We start from the raw sequence: 22,186 nt of genomic DNA, 5'->3' as shown, positions 1-22,186 counted from the left end.
AGGACCAGGTTTGGGAACCACTGGTATACATTGTTCTCTGAAAGGGTCATTCAGTAATTTATTTTGGAAAGTATTCAGATGCAAATTAATTGCTTTCAAGATGTTACATTACAAAGGTTGAAGTTTAAACTGGTTTGCTTTGCTATTTGAAAAATTATGCTAGAGTCCTATTTTCAGATGATCCTTGTGTAGGTTCATGTTAATTTGTACAGCACTGCGTAAGTCTAGTAGCGCTATAGAAATGTTTAATAGTAGTAGTAGTAGTAGGTAGGAAATGGCAAAACACTTTGGATATTTAGGTGCTCATTTTCAGGGCACATAGACTTACAGAGTTACATACTAACCTGTGTAACTTTGTACGTCTATGTGCTTTGAAAGTGAACCTCTTAAGATCCAGAAGATGGTGCATATATGTGCTTGGAAGGCTGTAGGCTCAGATTCCTGGTAAAGTAAGGACAGGCAGCAGTCCTTTTCTGATTTCCCTCTTCCCTTAGGATATAGTTAAATAGAGCAGATCGACCCTCTGTACAAAGATATAAAAATTTTTTATTCCACATCATGTAAAGCAAATAAAATCAGAGACCTAACATGGCCATGTTTTGCCCCACTAAGGGCTGCATCATGGGTAAATCAAAGTGGTCAGTTAAAAGAATTAAGACCAACTGTGAGAATATGCATCCATAGTGGCAAAATGATTCATGAGAACGACATCCAAAAACTTAAAAAATGTAACCCGTTTGAGGAAGTGACATCATTGGCACTGATGGCTGCCTAACTGGGGAGCTCTGCTGAGAGTAGAACAAACTTGCCTCTGACAGCATGCTGATCACTTCTTTCCCCCTTTGGGAGTCTGTGTGTTGTGTGAATGTTTCCCACCCCTGGTGTGATTTGCGGCTTGCGGTACAGAAAGTAAAATGCCCGCGAAGTTGGGAGAGATCCACAGGCCACGTGGCATGCTAGTTGGTAGAGTCGTTGAGAGTGGAGAGGAGCAGCAGTCTGTGATGGATGGCAGCATAGTAGAAGCTGAAGGTACATTGATGGGGGTTTTATTGGGAGATCTCCACAACTGCTTGGGAGAAATTAAGGTGAAAATTGCCTCAGTAAAAACGCAAGTAAAAGGAGCTGTGCGGGAAATAAAATCTGTTCCTTATCCTTTGCAGCAGATGAATCCAGAAACTGATAGGTTATGTCCTATCAGCGGGTGGAGATAGAGATTATCAAACTGAAGGCAGTGGTACCAGACACCCAGCCCCTCCTTTATATAGTAAATGACGGCAGATAAGGACCTGTACAGTCTATCCAGTCTGCCCAACAAGATAAACTCATTTTACATGGTATGTGATACTTTATATCCAAGTTTGATTTGTCCTTGCCATTCTCAGGGCACAAACTGTAGAAGTCTGCCCAGCACTGTTCTTGTACTAAGTTCTGAAGCTATCGTCGAAACCCCTTAAAATTTACACTCCTGCCCATCCATATCTATTCAGTCACGATCAGGGCGTAGACCGTCGAAGTCTGCCCAGCACCAGTTTCGCTTCCCAATTACTGACGTCGCTACCTAATCTCCGCTAAGATTCCGTGGATCCATTCCTTCTAAACAGGATTCCTTTGTGTATCTCACGCACGTTTGAATTACTTTATTTATTTTTTGTCTATTAGATTGTAAGCTCTTTGAGCAGGGACTGTCTTTCTTCTATGTTTGTGCAGCGCTGCGTATGCCTTGTAGCGCTATAGAAATGCTAAATAGTAGTAGCATTACCGTTGTCATCTCCACCACCTCCCGTGGGAGGGCATTCCACATATCACTCAGTATACTTCTGTCTCCAGTAGGTGGTAGACGGCTTTTTCATCAGCTCCTGGATCTTCGCTTCAGGGATTCCTCCTGGGCTGCCTTAGCCAGTTGAGTTCTTGGGGGAGCTTGGCCAGTCGGAACCAACCTTGGGGGCATACCTGGTAGCATGGGTCCCTTCCTCACCCCATGATCCCCTGCCTCCCAGTAGATAATGAGCAAATGCACCAAAAGGGGTTTGATATTAGTTGTTTATAGTCTTTAGGGTACTGAGAGGCTCACAGCAGGTATTTCAGAGCATAGCCAGGGATATCCGATTTGTTCTGTCCAGTTCACTGTTTTTTTAGGGTCCAGTCTTCCACTCCAACAAAAGTTTCAGCTGAGCTGCCCAATAATACCAGAGCAAATTAGGGACTCCCCTTCCTCTCAAATCCACTGTTTGCTAGTCTTATCTAAATTTACCTTCAACCCTGATTCTTTTACATACTCTTGTAGTTCTTTCATAATAATAGGTAAGGACTAGCTGGAGGTTAAAAATGTCACCCCCCCCCCCCCCCAAAAAAAAAAAAGAGCTACTTTATACTCTTACTGGCATCACCCATTTTCTTTTGACATTAAGATTAATGCATAACTGCTGTGCCAAAGACTTCATGGAGAATGCAAAAAGTAGGAGATATTGGGTAAGCCTGTCAGGTTCCCCACTCGATGATAAAAGATTTGGTGCATCCCCCACTGACCACAGATTCTCTCATTAATATGTCCTCACCTTGACTACTGCGTTTGGTTCTGGTTGCCGTATCTCAAAAAAGATATAGCGGAATTAGAAAAGGTTCAAAGAAGAGCAACCAGATGATAGAGGGGATGGAACTCCTCTAAGATGAGGAAAGACTAAAGAGGTTAGGGCTCTTCAGTTTGGAAAAGAGACGGATGAGGAGAAATATGATTGAGGTCTACAAAATCCTGAGTGGTGTAGAACGAATAGAAGTAAATCGATTTTTTACTTGTTCCAAAAGTACAAAGACTTCAAGGAAGTTACAGGGAAATACTTTTTTTCATTGCAAGACTCCATGCCACCTATCCCAAGGCAAACAGTTGCTTCCCCATGTCTGTCTCAATAGCAGATTCCGACTCCGCATTAGGGCCCCTTAGCAGTTGTACACAGATATCCTGGACCACCTGCAAACATGTCTTTCTGGAATGCCCTTGAACCTCAAATAGCAGTGTCTTGACCTGTTCTCAAGATCTTCTAGCATGACTTGCAAATCCTGCTTAGTCAACCTGTATGGTGTGAATCTCCTACTCCATACTGTCAACATCCTCCTCTACTTGCTTAGTGTAGTTGCCACTATCTCACATCTCACTTTGGATCTCTGTCATTGCAGCCTGAACATCTTTCCGAACTGCTGCCTTCTTTTCCTTCAGTACCTGAAACCAGTGTGCTACATCTCATTTCATTACCTCTTTGTCGATTACTACTTCTGTCATGTGGTCTTCCTTCTCAGAGCCAGAGTGATCCAACACCTCTTTCTTGGCTCAGAGGTAGTTTTGCTTGAACTTACCTCTGAACACTGCCCTCTGGAGCATATTTAAATTTCTCAAACCACTTCCGGGTGGCCAACGAGGAACACAAAAAGATCAGCACGCACATTCCTCAATCTCCACTACCCCAGCTGTAAAGGACTTAAATATAAATCCACATATGCTTCCAGCTTTTCCTACATATGCACGCAACTATGGAACACACTACCGAAAGCCATAAAAACAATGCACGACCTAACAATCTTCCGAAAGCTACTGAAAACTGACCTATTCAAGAAGGCATACCATAATGATCCATCCTAAATACGAAACAATCAGACTCTACATCATCTAGACAAAACCGAACTCTCTTCACTTGACTAGTTAACCTCATTGCTACTAATGAAGTTACGCAATATGCACTACCACTTTATTTCTCATGCTGAAAATGAACTCTCTATAGTTGACTATCTAACTTATGTTATAACTCACTCTTATCACTCAGGAACCTCTATGCAATACCATAATGTACTCTACTTTACCATGTATGTATGTGCCTTAATGCAATACCATTTGTAATTCTCAACCCGGAAATAGCGATCGCCATTACGGCATAATGTAAGCCACATTGAGCCTGCAAATTGGTGGGAAAATGTGGGATACAAATGCTACAAATAATAATAATAACAATGTCCCAATAATGTGACACACAACTAGCCCTTAATTGGAGGTGAGTAAACAGGGGGGAAAAGGCCCTCTTAATTATCACCCTGGTGGAGCTCTGCTCCTAAGCGTCCATTCCCCAGCGATGATGTAATTTCCTCCATGTTGACACATATGTGGCCTTTATAAAATAGACACCTTTTGGGGCTTCTGGCATAAGTGCCCTGTCATAAAGTTATCTCCTCCCTGTATATATTTAGTTTGTATTTAATTATGTTTTATTTTTAATTGTAAACTACTTAAACTGGTAGGTAGGTAGTATATAAATCCTGTAAGTAGATAAATAATCCCCACAACATCAATAAACAAACATATGTTCATCTTATTCGGTAATGACAGTAATTGACAGCCTAATCTATCATCCATTAGCAAAACATATAGAAGATGACATGACACTCGCTAATGTCATTACTATAAATTTAGCAGCCTTTAAGGCTGTTTAGACCTGGGTTCCTAGATGTGGTAGTGTTACAGTACAGGCTTTCCAAAGTATCTGAAAACTTATTAAATTGCTAGTAGACAATCAGACTGCTGTGATAAGATTTTTGTGCTCACATCGCAGATGTTGTGGAAGATGAGGAGGAGGAGGAGGAGGAGGAAGCAGATACAGAGTTGGAAAGACAAAACATAGAAGAGCTTTATGACTATGTGAGGCAAACACATCAACAGGAAATGCTGCTTCTGAGAGAGGATGCACAACACCCTGCATTGATCCCTGTGTTGAGGCCGTACCAGAGTGAAGCTGTGAACTGGATGCTGCAGAAGGAGAATTTTAAAAGCCCATCTACAAATGGTAGGTAGAACCCAGTACAACAAATATACAGTTTAGAATAATGTGTACAGTACTCTAATGAAATTATTTTTTTTTACAGATACTTGTACCAGAATGTTATGTAAAGGGCAGTGTTGTCCTGACCTCATGTCATGTACATGTAAAATTTGATTGATTACTCACTGACAGTCTGAAAGAGAATTTTCTGCTGGTTTATTAAAAGCTATCTGGGTGAAATTTTATTTAAGAGATGAAGGTGAAAAAAGGGATATATGTGTCCCATCCTGTGCTCAGGCCTTTCTCCTTATGACCGAAAACCATAGCTCAGAGGGCAGGTGTTTACCTTTTGTTCCATTTTTCCAAGAGACAGGCTAAAGGGTTTTCACACTCTATAATAAGAGCAGGAAAGCTGTGCAGTTTTTATCAGCGCATCAGTTTTGCCTTTTGGCCTTCAGCTAAAGCAGGAGCATTTTTGTTTGCTAGTAGTTTTCAATAGGTGTTCAGTTAGGATGTCTGTATATGGTAGCTTAATGCAAGCTCTCTAATTGTTTTGTTTCTAGAACATACATTGCATTTGTTATGGCGAGAAATCACCACGCCTGAAGGAGTGAAACTCTACTACAACCCATTTACTGGCTGGTAAGGATTTTGATTAAATATCAAGAAGACACAGTAGGATTAGTGTATTAAAGCAGCACATTATAGCCTCAAATCGATACTATAATTCGTTGTTACTGCTGAAGCGGCATCTCTCCATAGATGACTTAATGGTATGTCTTGTGGTGTCCATCATAGAGTTGATACAAGTCTTTAAGATATCTAGATTGTAAACTCTTTGAGCAGGGACTGTCTTTTTGTGTATGGTGTGCAGCGCTGCGTATGCCTTGTAGCACTATAGAAATGATAAGTAGTAGTAGTAGTGTATAAGAAGAGTTACAGTCTGAATCATGTGGAAGATACCTGAAAGTTTTGAATGACTGAATGCCCAGAAGCCAGAGCAGTATCTGTTTGGTTAGGCCTCTCCAGGAGTAGTAGAGAGGTGGTTTCAGTTTTGGGTTTTTTTTTCGCTTTCTTCTTCCTCTCTGTCCATGGTGCTAGTGTTGGGAAAAGGATTATTAGGGGCAGCCAAAGAGGAAGAAGAGTTGCAGCAGCTTCTTCTTATGCCATACCTACTCACTGCCAACAGTTGGCCCTTGTGGATATGCTGCTGTATCTAGTGAACTGTGAGTTTGCTGAGGAACAAGAGGTACTTGTTATCCAAGAGGTAATTGTTATCACAATTATCCAAACTTCATTCATCCAAAAATTCTCCATTTTTGGATGAATGAAGTTTGGATAATTGTGACTTCTATTACATTGCTTCCCTCTATTCCAGAACCTGTGGAATAGTTGTGTTCATCAACCAGCAGGTGGAGATAGAGAGTTGAAAACTGAGCTGAGACATCTCTCTCTTGATATCCAGTCCAGATCTTCGGTATTTTCTGTCTCCAGCAAGTGGATAGACACACTTTTTTAGCCTGTGATAAAGTTATTTGCTTCTGATCCAGTTGAGTTGTGTGGGTGCCTTGAGTCTGTAGAATCTTATCTGGAGGTATTCAGATCTCTATCTCTGGTGTCCTGCAAATTTACTTCTTCCCTTCCTTCACCTCTCCTCTCTTTCCTGTGGAGCTCCTCTTTTCCAGCACAACCTTAAACAAACAAAAAAAGACTCCCTCCTGTCTGTGTTTCTGTCTTAGTGGCTGCCTGGCAGCTTGTAGCCTTGATTCTGTTGTGTGTTTCCTGCTGGTATCCAGTTCCTGCCCAGTCCGGTAAGCCCTGCCGGCCGCCTGCTCCAGTCCTGTGTTCAAGTCCAAGTGTTCTTGTCCAGTGTGTTCCTGCTTTGCTTATCCCTGTCTGCAGTCCCTGCTTTGTGTGTGTGTTAGCCCACTGCTGGTTGGGGCGGTTTTGCCTGCCACTGCCGCTCCTTGGCAGCGGCCCAAGGGCTCACAAACATAGTTGCTGCTTTGAGACCTGACATTTAACCTATGAACCACTCTTGGAGCTAAATAATATTGGAATTGGAGATAAGGTCTTGAACTGGTTTAAACGCTTCCTGACAACAAGATCTTAGAGTAAAACAAAATGAAGTACTCTCAGAAAACTGGAGCAACCCTTACGGAGGTCCTCAAGGATTACCACTATCCTCCACACTATTTAACATTTTCTTATGCACATTAGGCCAAATACTCTTGTTAAAGGGCTTCTCAGTGGATGATATCTCAGTCTTCACCCCTATACTCTCCACCCTATCCCAGGCAACATAAGTTATTGGAGACTACGTACAGCTTATTAGCACATGGATGAGCAGATACAAATTGAAGCTGAACCCAGAAAAAAAGAAATGTCTACTGCTGGGACTACAAACTAGACCCGCAGATTTTGATAAATAACTCACTCTATTCATTACAACCAACAACCAAGCTGTTGGGAGTGTACTTGGACCAAACGCTGTAATTTAATAACTTATTAGCACATGGATGAACAGATACAAATTGAAGCTGAACTCAGAAAAAATGAAATGTCTACTGCTGGTCTACAAACTTAGACCCACAGGAAAAGCAGATTGTGATAAATAACTCACTCTATTCATTACAATCAACAACCAAGCTGTTGGGAGTGTACTTGGACCAAACGCTGTCATTCAATTGACACATCATGAACATGGTGAAAAGCTCATTCTCAGTGCTAAGAAAGCTAAGATGAATAAGGAAGTTCTTCGAGACAGTACAATTCAAATTACTGGTATTATCAATTACATTGATATTATCAAAACTGGACTATTGCAACCTTCTACTATTAGGACCCCCAAAAAACAACTATGCAAACTACAATCAGTTCAAAACACAGCAATCCGTCTAATCTATTTACTGAAGAAACAAGATCCCATCTTTACAAAGATCTACACTGGCTACCGGTAGAGTCAAGGATTTGATTCAAACAAATCTGCGCCCTATTCAAAATCTTCACAGGAGAATGTCCAAACTTCATGCCTACAATGTAGAAGTCAATGCTATTAAAAGGTTGAGAAGATCTAATAACTGTTCCCCTTTTGCTCTACCTTCCTCCAAAGGAATAAAACGAATCAGTACCTACGAGCAACAATTAGCATACCAAGCACCCAGAGTCTGGAAGGACTTGGACTTAAGCCTTGACTATTTAAAAGACTATAGGCAATTCAGAAAACATGTAAAAACATCTCTCTCTTTAAAGTAATATCTGCTGTAAGTCCCGAGGTATTGCTTTGGCCCAGGCTTTCTAATCAATATCCAATATGTAAACCACTTAGAACTCAGAGTACAAGGGATCTAGAAATTCCAAATAAAGTGAAAGTAAAGTAAAGACATCAGGGTCTATAGTCTATCTATATTCGGATGACTGGCTGAAACAAGCTGATTCTGAGGAGAATGCCAGAGTTTCTGATCAGACTACGTCTGTTCCTGGAGAAGCTTGTGTTGGGTTGTGAACAGTATGAAGAGCAAACTGTCCTTTTCTCTGCCTGTCAAGTACCTGGGTGGCCACTTTTGTTAAAATCATTAGCAATCATTGGTAACGTTTTCTTGAAGTGGGGGAGAATGAGCAAGCTAAACTTTATTTTTGCATTTGACTGGCTCTATGAGCTTTGGACTATCTTTAACTTTTGGGATTCGTGGCTGTGACTCTGGAACTCATTCCGTGGGCACATGATACCCGTGCAAAGGAGTCTGTTCTCCCAGTGGTTGTCCTTGTTGCAGGAGTGTGGTGCTCTGCTTCCCCTCCCACAGTTGGAGGTGCACCCTCAGAACCTCCTCTGGGGCAGGAACCTGGAGCTTCTCCAATAGGTAGTTGTGACTGCCAAAGTCAGTTTGTTGGACTGGGGATGGAGGAGGGCACACTGCTAGGGACAGATGACTTAGAGCCTGTGGAAATGTCGCAAATCATCTTTTTCCATCAACAGGCTGGAGCCAGAGTGATATATCTAGCACTGGAACGTTCCATTCCAATAACGCAACTGTGGCATATGTCAACAAGCAAGGGGGCACCTGGAGCATGACTGTGGCATAGGGGGTCAGTTGACTGTGCCGCTAGGTGGCATGTTATCTGCTGGTTATTTCCACAGACCACATAGCCAGGGTAGGAAATGTTCAAGCAGACATCCTCAACCAGAATTTCTTGGCTCCAGGAGAGCGGAACCTCAGTGCCCAAGCCTTCCAGATGATGGTGGATCCTTGGGGTCAGCCAGTCTTTGATCTGATGGAATTCCAAGACACTTCATTTTTACAGCCACAGGAGGAAGTTCAGCACTACCCACATCTTTGCTCCGATTCAGCCTTAGTATGGAGAAAGCACACTATCTGAAGCAGTGGAGGCTTAAGTCACTTGCCCAAGTGAGTGAATCGGATTTGTAGATCCGGAATGACCTCACAAGTCATGGTATGCCATTCTGGTGATGCTGTTGGCAGGACCTCCTAAGCATCTGCCTTAGAGATCAGGTTTTCTGCTCTAGGGTCCAGTTGCCATGGAAGGATCCCAACTCTTTTTGTCTTATGGTCTGGCTCTTGAGGCATAATTTGTTGTCAGTGATTGTGACCCTTTTTTTTTTTTTTTTTAGAGAAAATGAGGCCTCCATATCTTTTTACATGCATAATTTGTTTCTTAAAGTCTTGACTTGGAGAACATAGCTTGTCCATTTGGTGGGTGGACATCATGTTGATTTTGTGTTATTTACAGGGAGGTCTAGACCAGAAGTTTTCAACCCAGTCCTCGGGGCTGGGTGTGCCCTGAGGACTGGGTTGAAAACCTCTGGTCTAGAGCATAGCCTTCAGTTTGGTTAAGGTGCAAGTGGCAGCCTTAACTATTACAGAAGTCAAGTGCAGGATGTTTCTCTGACAGCTCACCTGGATAATAGGGTGTTTTCTGCATGGGTGCCAGTCAGATTCAACCTCTTGTATAGCTAGTTCTTCCACAGTGGAAATTTGGTCCTGAATTTGTGGATCTGCCTTTTGAACCCTTTTAGCATGTGACACTAAAGGATTTATCCTTGACGGTGACCTTCCTGGTAGTTTGCTTGGTCAGGCTTATCTAAGAATTACAGATTTTCTTGTGCAGGGATGTTTACCTTTCCTTCATTGCAGATTCAGTATCCCTATATACAGTGTTGTCCTTTTTACCAATGATTGTTTCACCGTTCCATATCAACCAGCCCATTAGTTGCTAGCTCTTTCTAGGGAAGAGAAGGCTAGCCTGCCTAAGGTGCTCCATGTTTTAGATGTTCGATCTAGGGTCTTGCTTCAGTATTTGATGGTTACAAATGTGTTTTGTAAATCAGATCATCTTTATTCTGTTCAGTGGGTCAGAAAAGGGAGAAACAGCTTCCAAGTCACTGTGACTTGGTGGATCAAAGTGGCTCTTGGCTCATCATATGTTGAATCAGAGGCTGGTTCCCTCAGGACTTTGGGCCCACTCTGAAAGCATAGACAATAGTCTGAATGAGGTCCATAGCAATTGCCCCAAGGGACATATACAGGATGGCATTTTCATCTTTGCTGCATTTCTTCAACTAGCACTTTAAGTTGGATGTTTGGACCAGGTAGGGTAGCGCCTTTGAGAAAGTTGTGCTTGAAGGAGCTGTCTTCCTCCTGCCTGAGGTCCTAATGCTTGTGTAATATAGTAGATTACGGCAGGTAAAGACCTGTACGGTCCTTCCAGTCTGCCCAACAATATGAACTCATTACATATGGTATGTGATACTTCATACGTATACATGGTCTTGATTTATCCTTAATTAAGCAATCCACCAAAGGCCAGTACAAATAATATAAATACAGCAGGTATTAATGACTGGACTGTCCTAGCAAGATAAAGGTGAAATTTGTTCTTACCTGCTAATTTCCTTTCCTCAAGCGCTGCTTGACCAGTCCAGGTCCCATCTGGGAAGAGTAAGGTTCTTCAAGATTCTCCCCTCAGTATGTATTAGTATCAGCAGTTTTGGGTTAGAAGTCAGTGTTGTCCCGTTTTAGAAAGCTGGGTACTAGGTAAACTTTTTGTAACATGTTTAAAGCACTTTTATTCAGATTTAGTATAGAGGCAAGTTCTGGAGCTGCACAAATCCTTGTGCTGGTGATAATGTTACTGTAAAATAAGTGTTCTCTGCCTTCATCTGGTGGTTGGGTGGTATAACCCACATGTCTGGACTAGTCTAGCAGAGCTCAAAGAAAAAATGGTAACTAAGAACAAATTTCACCTTTACTGCAGTGATTCCTAAACCTAAAGGATTGACGCTGCTTTTATGCATGCATATATCCTAAATTTTTATTGTGGGGTCATGTTGACACTACCTGACATTTTATGTGTTTTCTAAAAGATTACCTAGATCAGAAAACTAAGTAAGTAAGTTCTGGGCTCACACAAGGTCCCAGAACCTATTTGATGACTAGACAGGTTACCAGAAATCTTAACTTGCCCAAACTTCTGAATTACCTCACACATTCTGTCAAGGCTGAGTCAAAGGTATCTGATGCCCAAGGCAAACCTTCAACTGCCCCCCCCCCCCCAAAAAAAAATAGTCCTATCTTTTCTTTCTCCACCCACCCCCCCCCCCTCCAGTAGTCCACCAGTTCTTCCACCCCAACCCCAATCTTCTACTTGAGCAGAACTCACATGCTGAAGGCTGGCTGCATCCTGTCTCCTCCTCTGAAACAACCATCCTGTCAGCAGAGGCAGGACGTAGCGGGTCTTGACTGTAGTGCACATTGGTGCTCAAAGGCCTTCTGCTGTTGACTTGCCAACTATGCTGTTGCCATGTCCTGAATTCAGCCACCCTAGACGTATGCCTAGTTCACCTAGTGATAGTCTGCCCTTTGTCCAGTAACTTGTTCCTATCTCTGATGGCATACCTATTTGGGTTTTCAGGATAGCCACAAAGAATATGCAGGCGAGAGATTTGCATGCCCTGCCTCCATTGCATGCAGATTTATCTAATACATATTCACTGTGGATATCCTGAAATCAAAATTGGCTGTGTGTGTCTTAAGGACCGAGTTGAGAATAACTGGTCTGAGCTAACTAAATGTAACTATAGAGCACTGCAGTTTACTGAAGTAATTGTTTGTACTGTTTGTTTCTGCTTGCTATCAGACATCTTTGTGCTAGTTTAGCTTTTACCCTGATAGCTTCCTTCTCTCTGTTCCCTTAAATCTGCTTTTGTGTACTGCACGCACACTCTAATTTTACACAACTGGTTTTTACTGTGCCAGTGGAAGAATGGCTAAATAATACTTGCATCACACTTTCAGGTTCTGCGCTCAGAACTTTCAAGGACAAGGTCTATACAGCTATTAGTATTTTGTTCCTAGGTCCTGGTATGTTTAGTGTGTGAGCTACAGCTATGGCAGAGCATCATTGTCATTACTAGGATCTGCTCCCTGTTTGTGATATTATGGGCAAACATGTAAGGGTATACTTGGCACTAAAAAATAAGGTCAGCAGAAGCTGATGAAGTACAGTGGGGGAAATAAGTATTTGATCCCTTGCTGATTTTGTAAGTTTGCCCACTGACAAAGACATGAGCAGCCCATAATTGAAGGGTAGGTTATTGGTAACAGTGAGAGATAGCACATCACAAATTAAATCCGGAAAATCACATTGTGGAAAGTATATGAATTTATTTGCATTCTGCAGAGGGAAATAAGTATTTAATCCCTCTGGCAAACAAGACCTAATACTTGGTGGCAAAACCCTTGTTGGCAAGCACAGCGGTCAGACGTCTTCTGTAGTTGATGATGAGGTTTGCACACATGTCAGGAGGAATTTTGGTCCACTCCTCTTTGCAGATCATCTCTAAATCATTAAGAGTTCTGGGCTGTCGCTTGGCAACTCGCAGCTTCAGCTCCCTCCATAAGTTTTCAATGGGATTAAGGTCTGGTGACTGGCTAGGCCACTCCATGACCCTAATGTGCTTCTTCCTGAGCCACTCCTTTGTTGCCTTGGCTGTATGTTTTGGGTCATTGTCGTGCTGGAAGACCCAGCCACGACCCATTTTTAAGGCCCTGGCGGAGGGAAGGAGGTTGTCACTCAGAATTGTACGGTACATGGCCCCATCCATTCTCCCATTGATGCGGTGAAGTAGTCCTGTGCCCTTAGCAGAGAAACACCCCCAAAACATAACATTTCCACCTCCATGCTTGACAGTGGGGACGGTGTTCTTTGGGTCATAGGCAGCATTTCTCTTCCTCCAAACACGGCGAGTTGAGTTCATGCCAAAGAGCTCAATTTTTGTCTCATCTGACCACAGCACCTTCTCCCAATCACTCTCGGCATCATCCAGGTGTTCACTGGCAAACTTCAGACGGGCCGTCACATGTGCCTTCCGGAGCAGGGGGACCTTGCGGGCACTGCAGGATTGCAATCCGTTATGTCGTAATGTGTTACCAATGGTTTTCGTGGTGACAGTGGTCCCAGCTGCCTTGAGATCATTGACAAGTTCCCCCCTTGTAGTTGTAGGCTGATTTCTAACCTTCCTCATGATCAAGGATACCCCACGAGGTGAGATTTTGCGTGGAGCCCCAGATCTTTGTCGATTGACAGTCATTTTGTACTTCTTCCATTTTCTTACTATGGCACCAACAGTTGTCTCCTTCTCGCCCAGCGTCTTACTGATGGTTTTGTAGCCCATTCCAGCCTTGTGCAGGTGTATGATCTTGTCCCTGACATCCTTAGACAGCTCCTTGCTCTTGGCCATTTTGTAGAGGTTAGAGTCTGACTGATTCACTGAGTCTGTGGACAGGTGTCTTTCATACAGGTGACCATTGCCGACAGCTGTCTGTCATGCAGGTAACGAGTTGATTTGGAGCATCTACCTGGTCTGTAGGGGCCAGATCTCTTACTGGTTGGTGGGGGATCAAATACTTATTTCCCTCTGCAGAATGCAAATAAATTCATATACTTTCCACAATGTGATTTTCCGGATTTAATTTGTGATGTGCTATCTCTCACTGTTACCAATAACCTACCCTTCAATTATGGGCTGCTCATGTCTTTGTCAGTGGGCAAACTTACAAAATCAGCAAGGGATCAAATACTTATTTCCCCCACTGTATGTGCATAGTGACATCTACCCACTGCTGAAAATATGATATGAGGGTGATTTGCCTTAAACTGCTTCTTTAAGTTCACTGAGGACAAGCAGGCTGCATTATTCTCACAAATGGGTTGACGATCCCTGTTGGCCTGGGAACCGGCATAATAAAAAAAGCAAAACTTTGCCTGAGCCTTTTGGGGTGCGTGCCACGTCCCACCGTGCATGCGCAGCGTGCCTTCCCGCCTGCAGTGTGACCGCGGTCGCAAGTTGTTCCACGTGAGGAGCGGCAGTGTTTTCTGTGTCTCCTCTGTGTGCCCGGGAAAAAGCCTGACTTACCTTTTTCGAAGTGCCTTTTGCTTTTTTCTTCATTTTTGGTTTTATTTTGTTCTTATTTAAAAAAAAACAAAAAACAACCCTTAGTGTATTTTTTAAAGTTATTTTCCCGCGTCAAGTTTCCTTTCTTTTTTGTTGCGGCCTCTTTTAAGCCTGCTCAGCAACCGGACCATCTCAGGCACAGATTCTTGGTGTATCCAGTGCCTTGGGCCTGAGCATAACCCAGCGACTTGTGCCCTTTGTCTTCGTAAGAAGAAAAGGATGCAAATTGCCCGAGAAGATCAAAGGGAAAAATTTTTTGGAGCCCGGTCCGGTCCTTTGACGTCAGCATTGGCACCGAGGTTGTCGGCGGCGGCGGCATCGAGTGAAGCATCGACGTCAGGAGTGGACGTAGGGATGGCTGCTCAGAGACCCTGACGCACTGGGAGCAGTGAGGCATCGAGTGGGTCCCCATCTACCCCAAGGCCTCCTGCTATGCAGGCCCCCTGGGACCGACCTTTGACATCGTCCTCTTCGGCACCAAGGAGTCTTGGTGAGGTGTTTCGAGCGAAGGCTAAGAAGCACCGATACCATTCTCCTTTGACACATTGTGCTGTTAGCTTCGGGGCGCTGAGGGATTCGGCACCCGAGAAGCGTCGGTGCCGGGAGGATCGCTCTTGCTCCATTCAGGAGGTGCCAACGCACGAGTTTCCTAGCAGCTCCCGCACCCCAACCACTTCCGCAGCCTGATGTTCAGCCAGCCCCACAGCCTTTACCGATGGTGGCTCTTGAGCGGATCCGGGCTTTACTTCCAGAGCTTCTGGAATGCTTGCTGCATCGAAGTGCATCGGTGGTGCTTGCGCCTACCATGCCTCCTGCTGCAGATCCGCCTGGCCCACAACCCATGGTGAAACATCCGACACAGACGCCGCTTGCGGCCCCGGTTTCTACTGCCACCCTGGCCGGTTCTCCTTCGACATCAGTGGAGGAAGGTTTGCTGCAGTCAACGAGGGAGTCGGCTCCTCGACACCCACACTGAGACAATGGGTCTTCGACATCGAGGCAGGTTAGGTCTCGGAAGTCACTAAGAGAAGTGCTTTCCAACACCGATGAGGAACGCTTGTGGGAATCAGAAGAGGATCCCAGGTACTTCTCCTTTGGTGAGTCCTATGGGATCCCCTCTGAGGCTTCCCCTCCACCTCAGAGGAGGCTGTCTTCACTTGAGAACCTCTCCTTTACATCTTTTGTACGGGAAATGGCTGATGCCATTCCATTCCCCGTAGAAGTGTAGGATGAGCCCAGGGCCAAGATTCTCGAGGTCCTGGACTATACCTCTCCACCTAGGGAGGCTGTGACGGCTCCTCTGCATGAGGTACTCAAGGACGTCCTCATGCGGAACTGGGCCCTCTGTCTGTCCCAAGAAGATTGATTCTCAATATCGGATCCATGGGGAACATGATTGATGAGGTCTCAGTTACCCCACAAGTCCATGGTGGTGGATGCCTCTAAAAGAGCCAAGAGTACTAGGGACTCAGCTCCCTCAGGCGGAGAAGCTAGGACCTCGCCCGTATTCAATCATACCAGCTCTTCATGAGCGTTTACTTGCGGAACTCGGTGAGGCAGCTGTCTGACTTGGTTGATGTACTCCCTCCGGAGCACGCCGAGCCTTTTCGCCAGCTGGTCAATTGGCAGAAGCCGTGTCACAAGTTCTTGGCCGGGGCACTTAACGACACTTTTGACATGGCAACCAGAGTCTCTGCCCAAGGTATAACAATGTGCAGACTCTTATGGCTGCGTGTTTCTGACCTGGACCATTTGCAAAACTGCAACGTGGTCTTCAGTCCACACATTCTCATCTGACTATTGCCTTGAGCAGGATTCCCGACACAACAGTCGGTTTGGGCAGTCAGTGTTGCAGAATCTGTTTGGGGTTTAGAATCCAACTCCACCCTCCTAGGCTGGTTTTGTTCTGTTCCAGGCTGCACTCTCAGCTAGTTTGTATATAGTTTCAGGTTCATATATCTTATGTCCTCACCGTTGCGAGGCCCAATTGACCGATGTTTGTATTTTGGGTGAGCCTGGATGCTAGGGATACCTGCTTGTCCTCGTAGAAAGTGTAGATACTTACCTGTAGCAGGTATTCTCTGAGGACAGCAGGCTGATTATTCTCACAACTCTGTCCACCTCCCCTTGGAGTTGTCTGTTCTCTTTTTATGCTGTTATTCTATTATATTCAACTGGAGACTGCGGGCGGGAAGGCATGCCGCGCATGTGCGGTGGGGCGTGGCATGCGTCCCAGTAGGCTCTGGCAAAGTTTTGCTTTTTTATTCTCCGAGGACAAGCAGGCTGCTTGTTCTCACTGATGGGTGACGTCCACGGCAGCCCCTCCAATTGGAATCTTCACTAGCAAAGTCGTTTGCTAGCCCTCGCGCGCCTGTGCGCACCGCGCATGCGCGGCCGTCTTCCCGCCCGAAACCGGCTTGAGCCGGCCAGTCTTCTTTTGTCCGCACTCGGTACGGTCGTTTTTTCGCCGTGTCGAGCCCCGGAAAGTCGACCTCGCGCGTCCTTTTCTTCGACGTGTTTTTTCTTCGGAAAATCCTAAACTGTTCGGGAAGTGCTCCGGAAGCCCCTTCGGGTTTCGTTTTGCCCCTTCCCGTATTTTCAGATTTTGCCCCGGTAAGTTTTCTTTCGTCGTCGGGGTAGGCCTCACTTAGGCCTCGGTCGAAATTTCTCTCTAACTTTTTCTGGTGCCACTTTCGTCATTTCGACTTTTGATTTCGCCGGCGTGATTTTTCCGCCCATGACATCGAAGCCTTCCAGCGGCTTCAAGAAGTGCACCCAGTGCGCCCGGGTAATCTCGCTCACTGACAGGCACGCGTCGTGTCTTCAGTGTCTGGGGGCCGAGCACCGCCCTCAGGCCTGTAGTCTGTGTTCCCTTTTGCAAAGGCGGACTCAGGTAGCGAGATTGGCCCAGTGGAACGTTTTGTTCTCGGGCTTTTCGTCGGCATCGGCACCGGGGGTATCGTGTGCATCGACGTCTTCAGCGTCCAGAGCTTCATCCTCGGCCGCCAGTGCATCGAGGCATCGGCCCTCTGCATCGGCGCCGAGACATCGGATAGCTGCATCGACGTCGGTGGTACCGGGACCTCGTCTGCTGATGTCGTCGGACGGTGGTGCATCGTCTGGAGTGCAGGTGAGGGCTGTCCATTCCCCTGCTGGTGGCGGTGAGCCTTCGGGTGGGTCTCCCTCTACCCTGAGGGCTCCTGCGGTACAGCCCCCCCGAGACCGACCTCCTTCGGCCTCGGCCCCGAGGAAGCGACGGCTGGATTCTACGTCCTCGTCGGTACCGGGAAGCTCCGGTGACATGCTTCGTTCCAAAAAGTCGAAGAAGCATCGTCACCGGTCCCCTTCCCGTGTCGGTACCGAGAGCTCTGGGTCGCCGAGGGAGTCGGCACCCAGCAGGCATCGGCACCGAGAGGACCGCTCACCCTCTGTTCAGGAGGTGTCGATGCGCTCCACTCTGGACAGCCCGGAACAGCCTCCACGCCCGGAACAGGTTCTGACGTCGACGCCTGCATCGACTTCCATGCCTTTCTCTGCAGCCGCTCTGAACGAGAGCCTCCGGGCCGTTCTCCCAGAGATCCTGGGAGAGCTGTTGCGCCCTACCCCTCCGGTACCGGCGGTGCTTGCGCCACCGGTACCGTCGAGCGTGGCGCCGGCTGGCCCATCGCCCGAGGTGAGGTCTCCGGCGTGCGGTGCCGCGTGCGGTGCCGGCTGCCGTCGCCTCCCAGGAAGGCTCCCCGACTACGTCGGCGGAGGGAGCTTCGCCGATGCGGGCGAGGGAGTCTACCTCTCAACGCCCCCATCGTGGACGTGGCTCCACGGAGTCGAGTCGGGCACGGTTGCAGACACAGGTCCGTGAACTTGTGTCTGACACCGAGGGTGAGGCCTCGTGGGAAGAGGAAGAAGACCCCAGATATTTCTCTGACGAGGAGTCTGAGGGTCTTCCTTCCGATCCCACTCCCTCTCCTGAAAGACAGCTTTCTCCTCCTGAGAGTCTGTCTTTCGCTTCCTTTGTCCGGGAGATGTCTACGGCCATCCCCTTCCCGGTGGTTGTGGAGGACGAGCCCAGGGCTGAAATGTTTGAGCTCCTGGACTATCCTTCTCCACCTAAGGAAGCGTCCACTGTTCCCTTGCACCATGTCCTAAAAAAGACATTGCTTGCGAACTGGACAAAACCTTTAACTAATCCCCACATCCCCAAGAAGATCGAGTCCCAGTACCGGATCCATGGGGACCCAGATCTGATGCGCACCCAGTTGCCTCATGATTCTGGAGTTGTGGATCTGGCCCTAAAGAAGGCTAAGAGTTCTAGGGAGCATGCTTCGGCGCCCCCGGGCAAGGACTCTAGAACCTTAGACTCCTTTGGGAGGAAGGCCTACCATTCTTCTATGCTCGTGGCCAAAATTCAGTCTTACCAGCTCTACACGAGCATACACATGCGGAACAATGTGCGGCAGTTGGCGGGCTTGGTTGATGCGCTCCCCCCTGAGCAAGCCAAGCCTTTTCAGGAGGTGGTCAGGCAGCTGAAGGCGTGCAGAAAATTCCTGGCCAGAGGGGTGTATGACACCTTTGATGTTGCGTCCAGGGCCGCTGCTCAAGGTGTGGTGATGCGCAGGCTCTCATGGCTGCGTGCCTCCGACCTGGAGAATAGAATCCAGCAGCGGATTGCGGACTCGCCTTGCCGTGCGGATAACATTTTTGGAGAGAAAGTCGAACAGGTGGTAGAGCAGCTCCACCAGCGGGACACCGCATTCGACAAGTTCTCCCGCCGGCAGCCTTCAGCCTCTACCTCTACAGGTAGAAGATTTTTTTGGGGGAAGGAAGACTGTTCCCTACTCTTCTGGCAAGCGTAGGTACAATCCTCCCTCTCGACAGCCTGCGGCCCAGGCTAAGCCCCAGCGCGCTCGCTCTCGTCAGCAGCGTGCAACTCAGCAAGGCCCCTCGGCTCCCCAGCAAAAGCAAGGGGCGAGCTTTTGACTGGCTCCAGCAGAGCATAGCCAACATCCAAGTGTCAGTGCCGGGCGACCTGCCAGTCGGAGGGAGGTTGAAAGCTTTTCACCAAAGGTGGCCTCTCATAACCTCCGATCAGTGGGTTCTCCAAATAGTCCGGCAAGGATACACCCTCAATTTGGCCTCAAAACCTCCAAATTGTCCACCGGGAGCTCAGTCTTACAGCTTCCAGCACAAGCGGGTACTTGCAGAGGAACTCTCCGCCCTTCTCAGCGCCAATGCGGTCGAGCCCGTGCCATCCGGGCAAGAAGGGCTGGGATTCTATTCCAGGTACTTCCTTGTGGAAAAGAAAACAGGGGGGATGCGTCCCATCCTAGACCTAAGGGCCCTGAACAAATATCTGGTCAAAGAAAAGTTCAGGATGCTTTCCCTGGGCACCCTACTTCCCATGATTCAGGAAAACGATTGGCTATGCTCTCTGGACTTGAAGGATGCCTACACACACATCCCGATACTGCCAGCTCACAGACAGTATCTGCGATTTCAGCTGGGCACACGTCACTTCCAGTACTGTGTGCTACCCTTTGGGCTCGCCTCTGCGCCCAGGGTGTTCACAAAGTGCTTGGCTGTAGTCGCAGCAGCACTCCGCAGGCTGGGGGTACACGTGTTCCCATATCTCGACGATTGGCTGGTGAAGAACACGTCCGAGGCAGGAGCCCTGCAGTCCATGCAGATGACTATTCGCCTCCTGGAGCTACTGGGGTTTGTGATAAATTACCCAAAGTCCCATCTTCTCCCGGCGCAGAGACTCGAATTCATAGGAGCTCTGCTGGATTCTCGGACGGCTCGCGCCTATCTCCCAGAGGCGAGAGCCAACAACTTGTTGTCCCTCGTCTCGCGGGTGCGAGCGTCCCAGCAGATCACAGCTCGGCAGATGTTGAGATTGCTGGGCCACATGGCCTCCACAGTTCATGTGACTCCCATGGCCCGCCTTCACATGAGATCTGCTCAATGGACCCTAGCTTCCCAGTGGTTTCAAGCTGCTGGGGATCTAGAAGACGTGATCCACCTGTCCACGAGTTTTCTCGAATCCCTGTATTGGTGGACGATTTGGTCCAATTTGACTCTGGGACGTCCTTTCCAAATTCCTCAGCCACAAAAAGTGCTGACCACGGATGCGTCTCTCCTGGGATGGGGAGCTCATGTCGATGGGCTTCACACCCAAGGAAGCTGGTCCCTCCAGGAACGCGATCTACAGATCAATCTTCTGGAGTTGCGAGCGATCTGGAACGCTCTGAAGGCTTTCAGAGATCGGCTGTCCCACCATTTATCCAAATTCAGACAGACAACCAGGTTGCCATGTACTACGTCAACAAGCAGGGGGGCACCGGATCTCGCCCCCTGTGTCAGGAAGCCGTCAGCATGTGGCTCTGGGCTCGCCGTCACGGCATGGTGCTCCAAGCCACATATCTGGCAGGCGTAAACAACAGTCTGGCCGACAGATTGAGCAGGATTATGCAACCTCACGAGTGGTCGCTCAACTCCCGAGTGGTGCGCCAGATCTTCCAAGCATGGGGCACCCCCTTGGTGGATCTCTTCGCATCTCGAGCCAACCACAAAGTCCCTCAGTTCTGTTCCAGGCTTCAGGCCCACGGCAGACTGGCATCGGATGCCTTCCTCCTGAATTGGGGGGAGGGTCTGCTGTATGCTTATCCTCCCATTCCTCTGGTGGGGAAGACTTTGTTGAAACTCAAGCAAGACCGAGGCACCATGATTCTGATTGCTCCTTTTTGGCCGCGTCAGATCTGGTTCCCTCTTCTTCTGGAGTTATCCTCCGAAGAACCGTGGAGATTGGAGTGTTTTCCGACCCTCATCATGCAGGACGAAGGGGCTCTTCTGCATCCCAGCCTCCGGTCCCTGGCTCTCACGGCCTGGATGTTGAGAGCGTAGACTTTGCCTCTTTGGGTCTGTCAGAGGGTGTCTCCCGCATCTTGCTTGCTTCCAGGAAAGATTCCACTAAGAGGAGTTACTTCTTTCTATGGAGGAGGTTTGCCGTCTGGTGTGACAGCAAGGCCCTAGATCCTCGCTCTTGTCCTACACAGACCCTGCTTGAATACCTTCTGCACTTGTCTGAGTCTGGCCTCAAGACCAACTCTGTAAGGGTTCACCTTAGTGCAATCAGTGCATACCATTACCATGTGGAAGGTAAGCCGATCTCGGGACAGCCTTTAGTTGTTCGCTTCATGAGAGGTTTGCTTTTGTCAAAGCCCCCTGTCAAGCCTCCTACAGTGTCATGGGATCTCAATGTCGTTCTCACCCAGCTGATGAAACCTCCTTTTGAGCCACTGAATTCCTGCCATCTGAAGTACTTGACCTGGAAGGTCATTTTCTTGGTGGCAGTTACTTCAGCTCGTAGAGTCAGTGAGCTTCAGGCCCTGGTAGCCCAGGCCCCTTACACCAAATTTCATCATAACAGAGTAGTCCTCTGCACTCACCCTAAGTTCCTGCCAAAGGTCGTGTCGGAGTTCCATCTGAACCAGTCAATTGTCTTGCCAACATTCTTTCCCCGTCCTCATTCCTGCCCTGCTGAACGTCAGCTACACACATTGGACTGCAAGAGAGCATTGGCCTTCTACCTGGAGCGGACACAGCCCAACAGACAGTCCGCCCAATTGTTTGTTTCTTTTGATCCCAACAGGAGGGGAGTGGCTGTGAGGAAACGCACCATATCCAATTGGCTAGCAGATTGCATTTCCTTCACTTACGCCCAGGCGGGGCTGGCTCTTGAGGGTCATGTCACGGCTCATAATGTTAGAGCCATGGCTGCGTCGGTAGCCCACTTGAAGTCAGCCTCTATTGAAGAAATTTGCAAAGCTGCGACGTGGTCATCTGTCCACACATTCACATCTCATTACTGCCTGCAACAGGATACCCGACGCGACAGTCGGTTCGGGCAGTCAGTTCT

General features: G+C 47.4%; 1 protein-coding gene across 1 annotated transcript in view; it reads left to right on the top strand.

Moving 5' to 3' along the window:
- The window catches only part of SHPRH (SNF2 histone linker PHD RING helicase), a 331,612-nt gene that overhangs the window by 23,836 nt on the left and 285,590 nt on the right, over positions 1 to 22,186 (top strand). Inside the window, 2 exon segments of the mRNA XM_030194974.1 lie at positions 4,593 to 4,823; positions 5,363 to 5,441. Of these exon segments, the coding sequence (XP_030050834.1) occupies positions 4,593 to 4,823; positions 5,363 to 5,441 (310 nt within the window).

Source organism: Microcaecilia unicolor, chromosome 3, assembly GCF_901765095.1.
Source record: "Microcaecilia unicolor chromosome 3, aMicUni1.1, whole genome shotgun sequence".
Classification (NCBI taxonomy): domain Eukaryota; kingdom Metazoa; phylum Chordata; class Amphibia; order Gymnophiona; family Siphonopidae; genus Microcaecilia; species Microcaecilia unicolor.
Note: the sequence above shows the minus strand (reverse complement) of the source record. Positions and strands in the feature narration are given on the sequence as shown.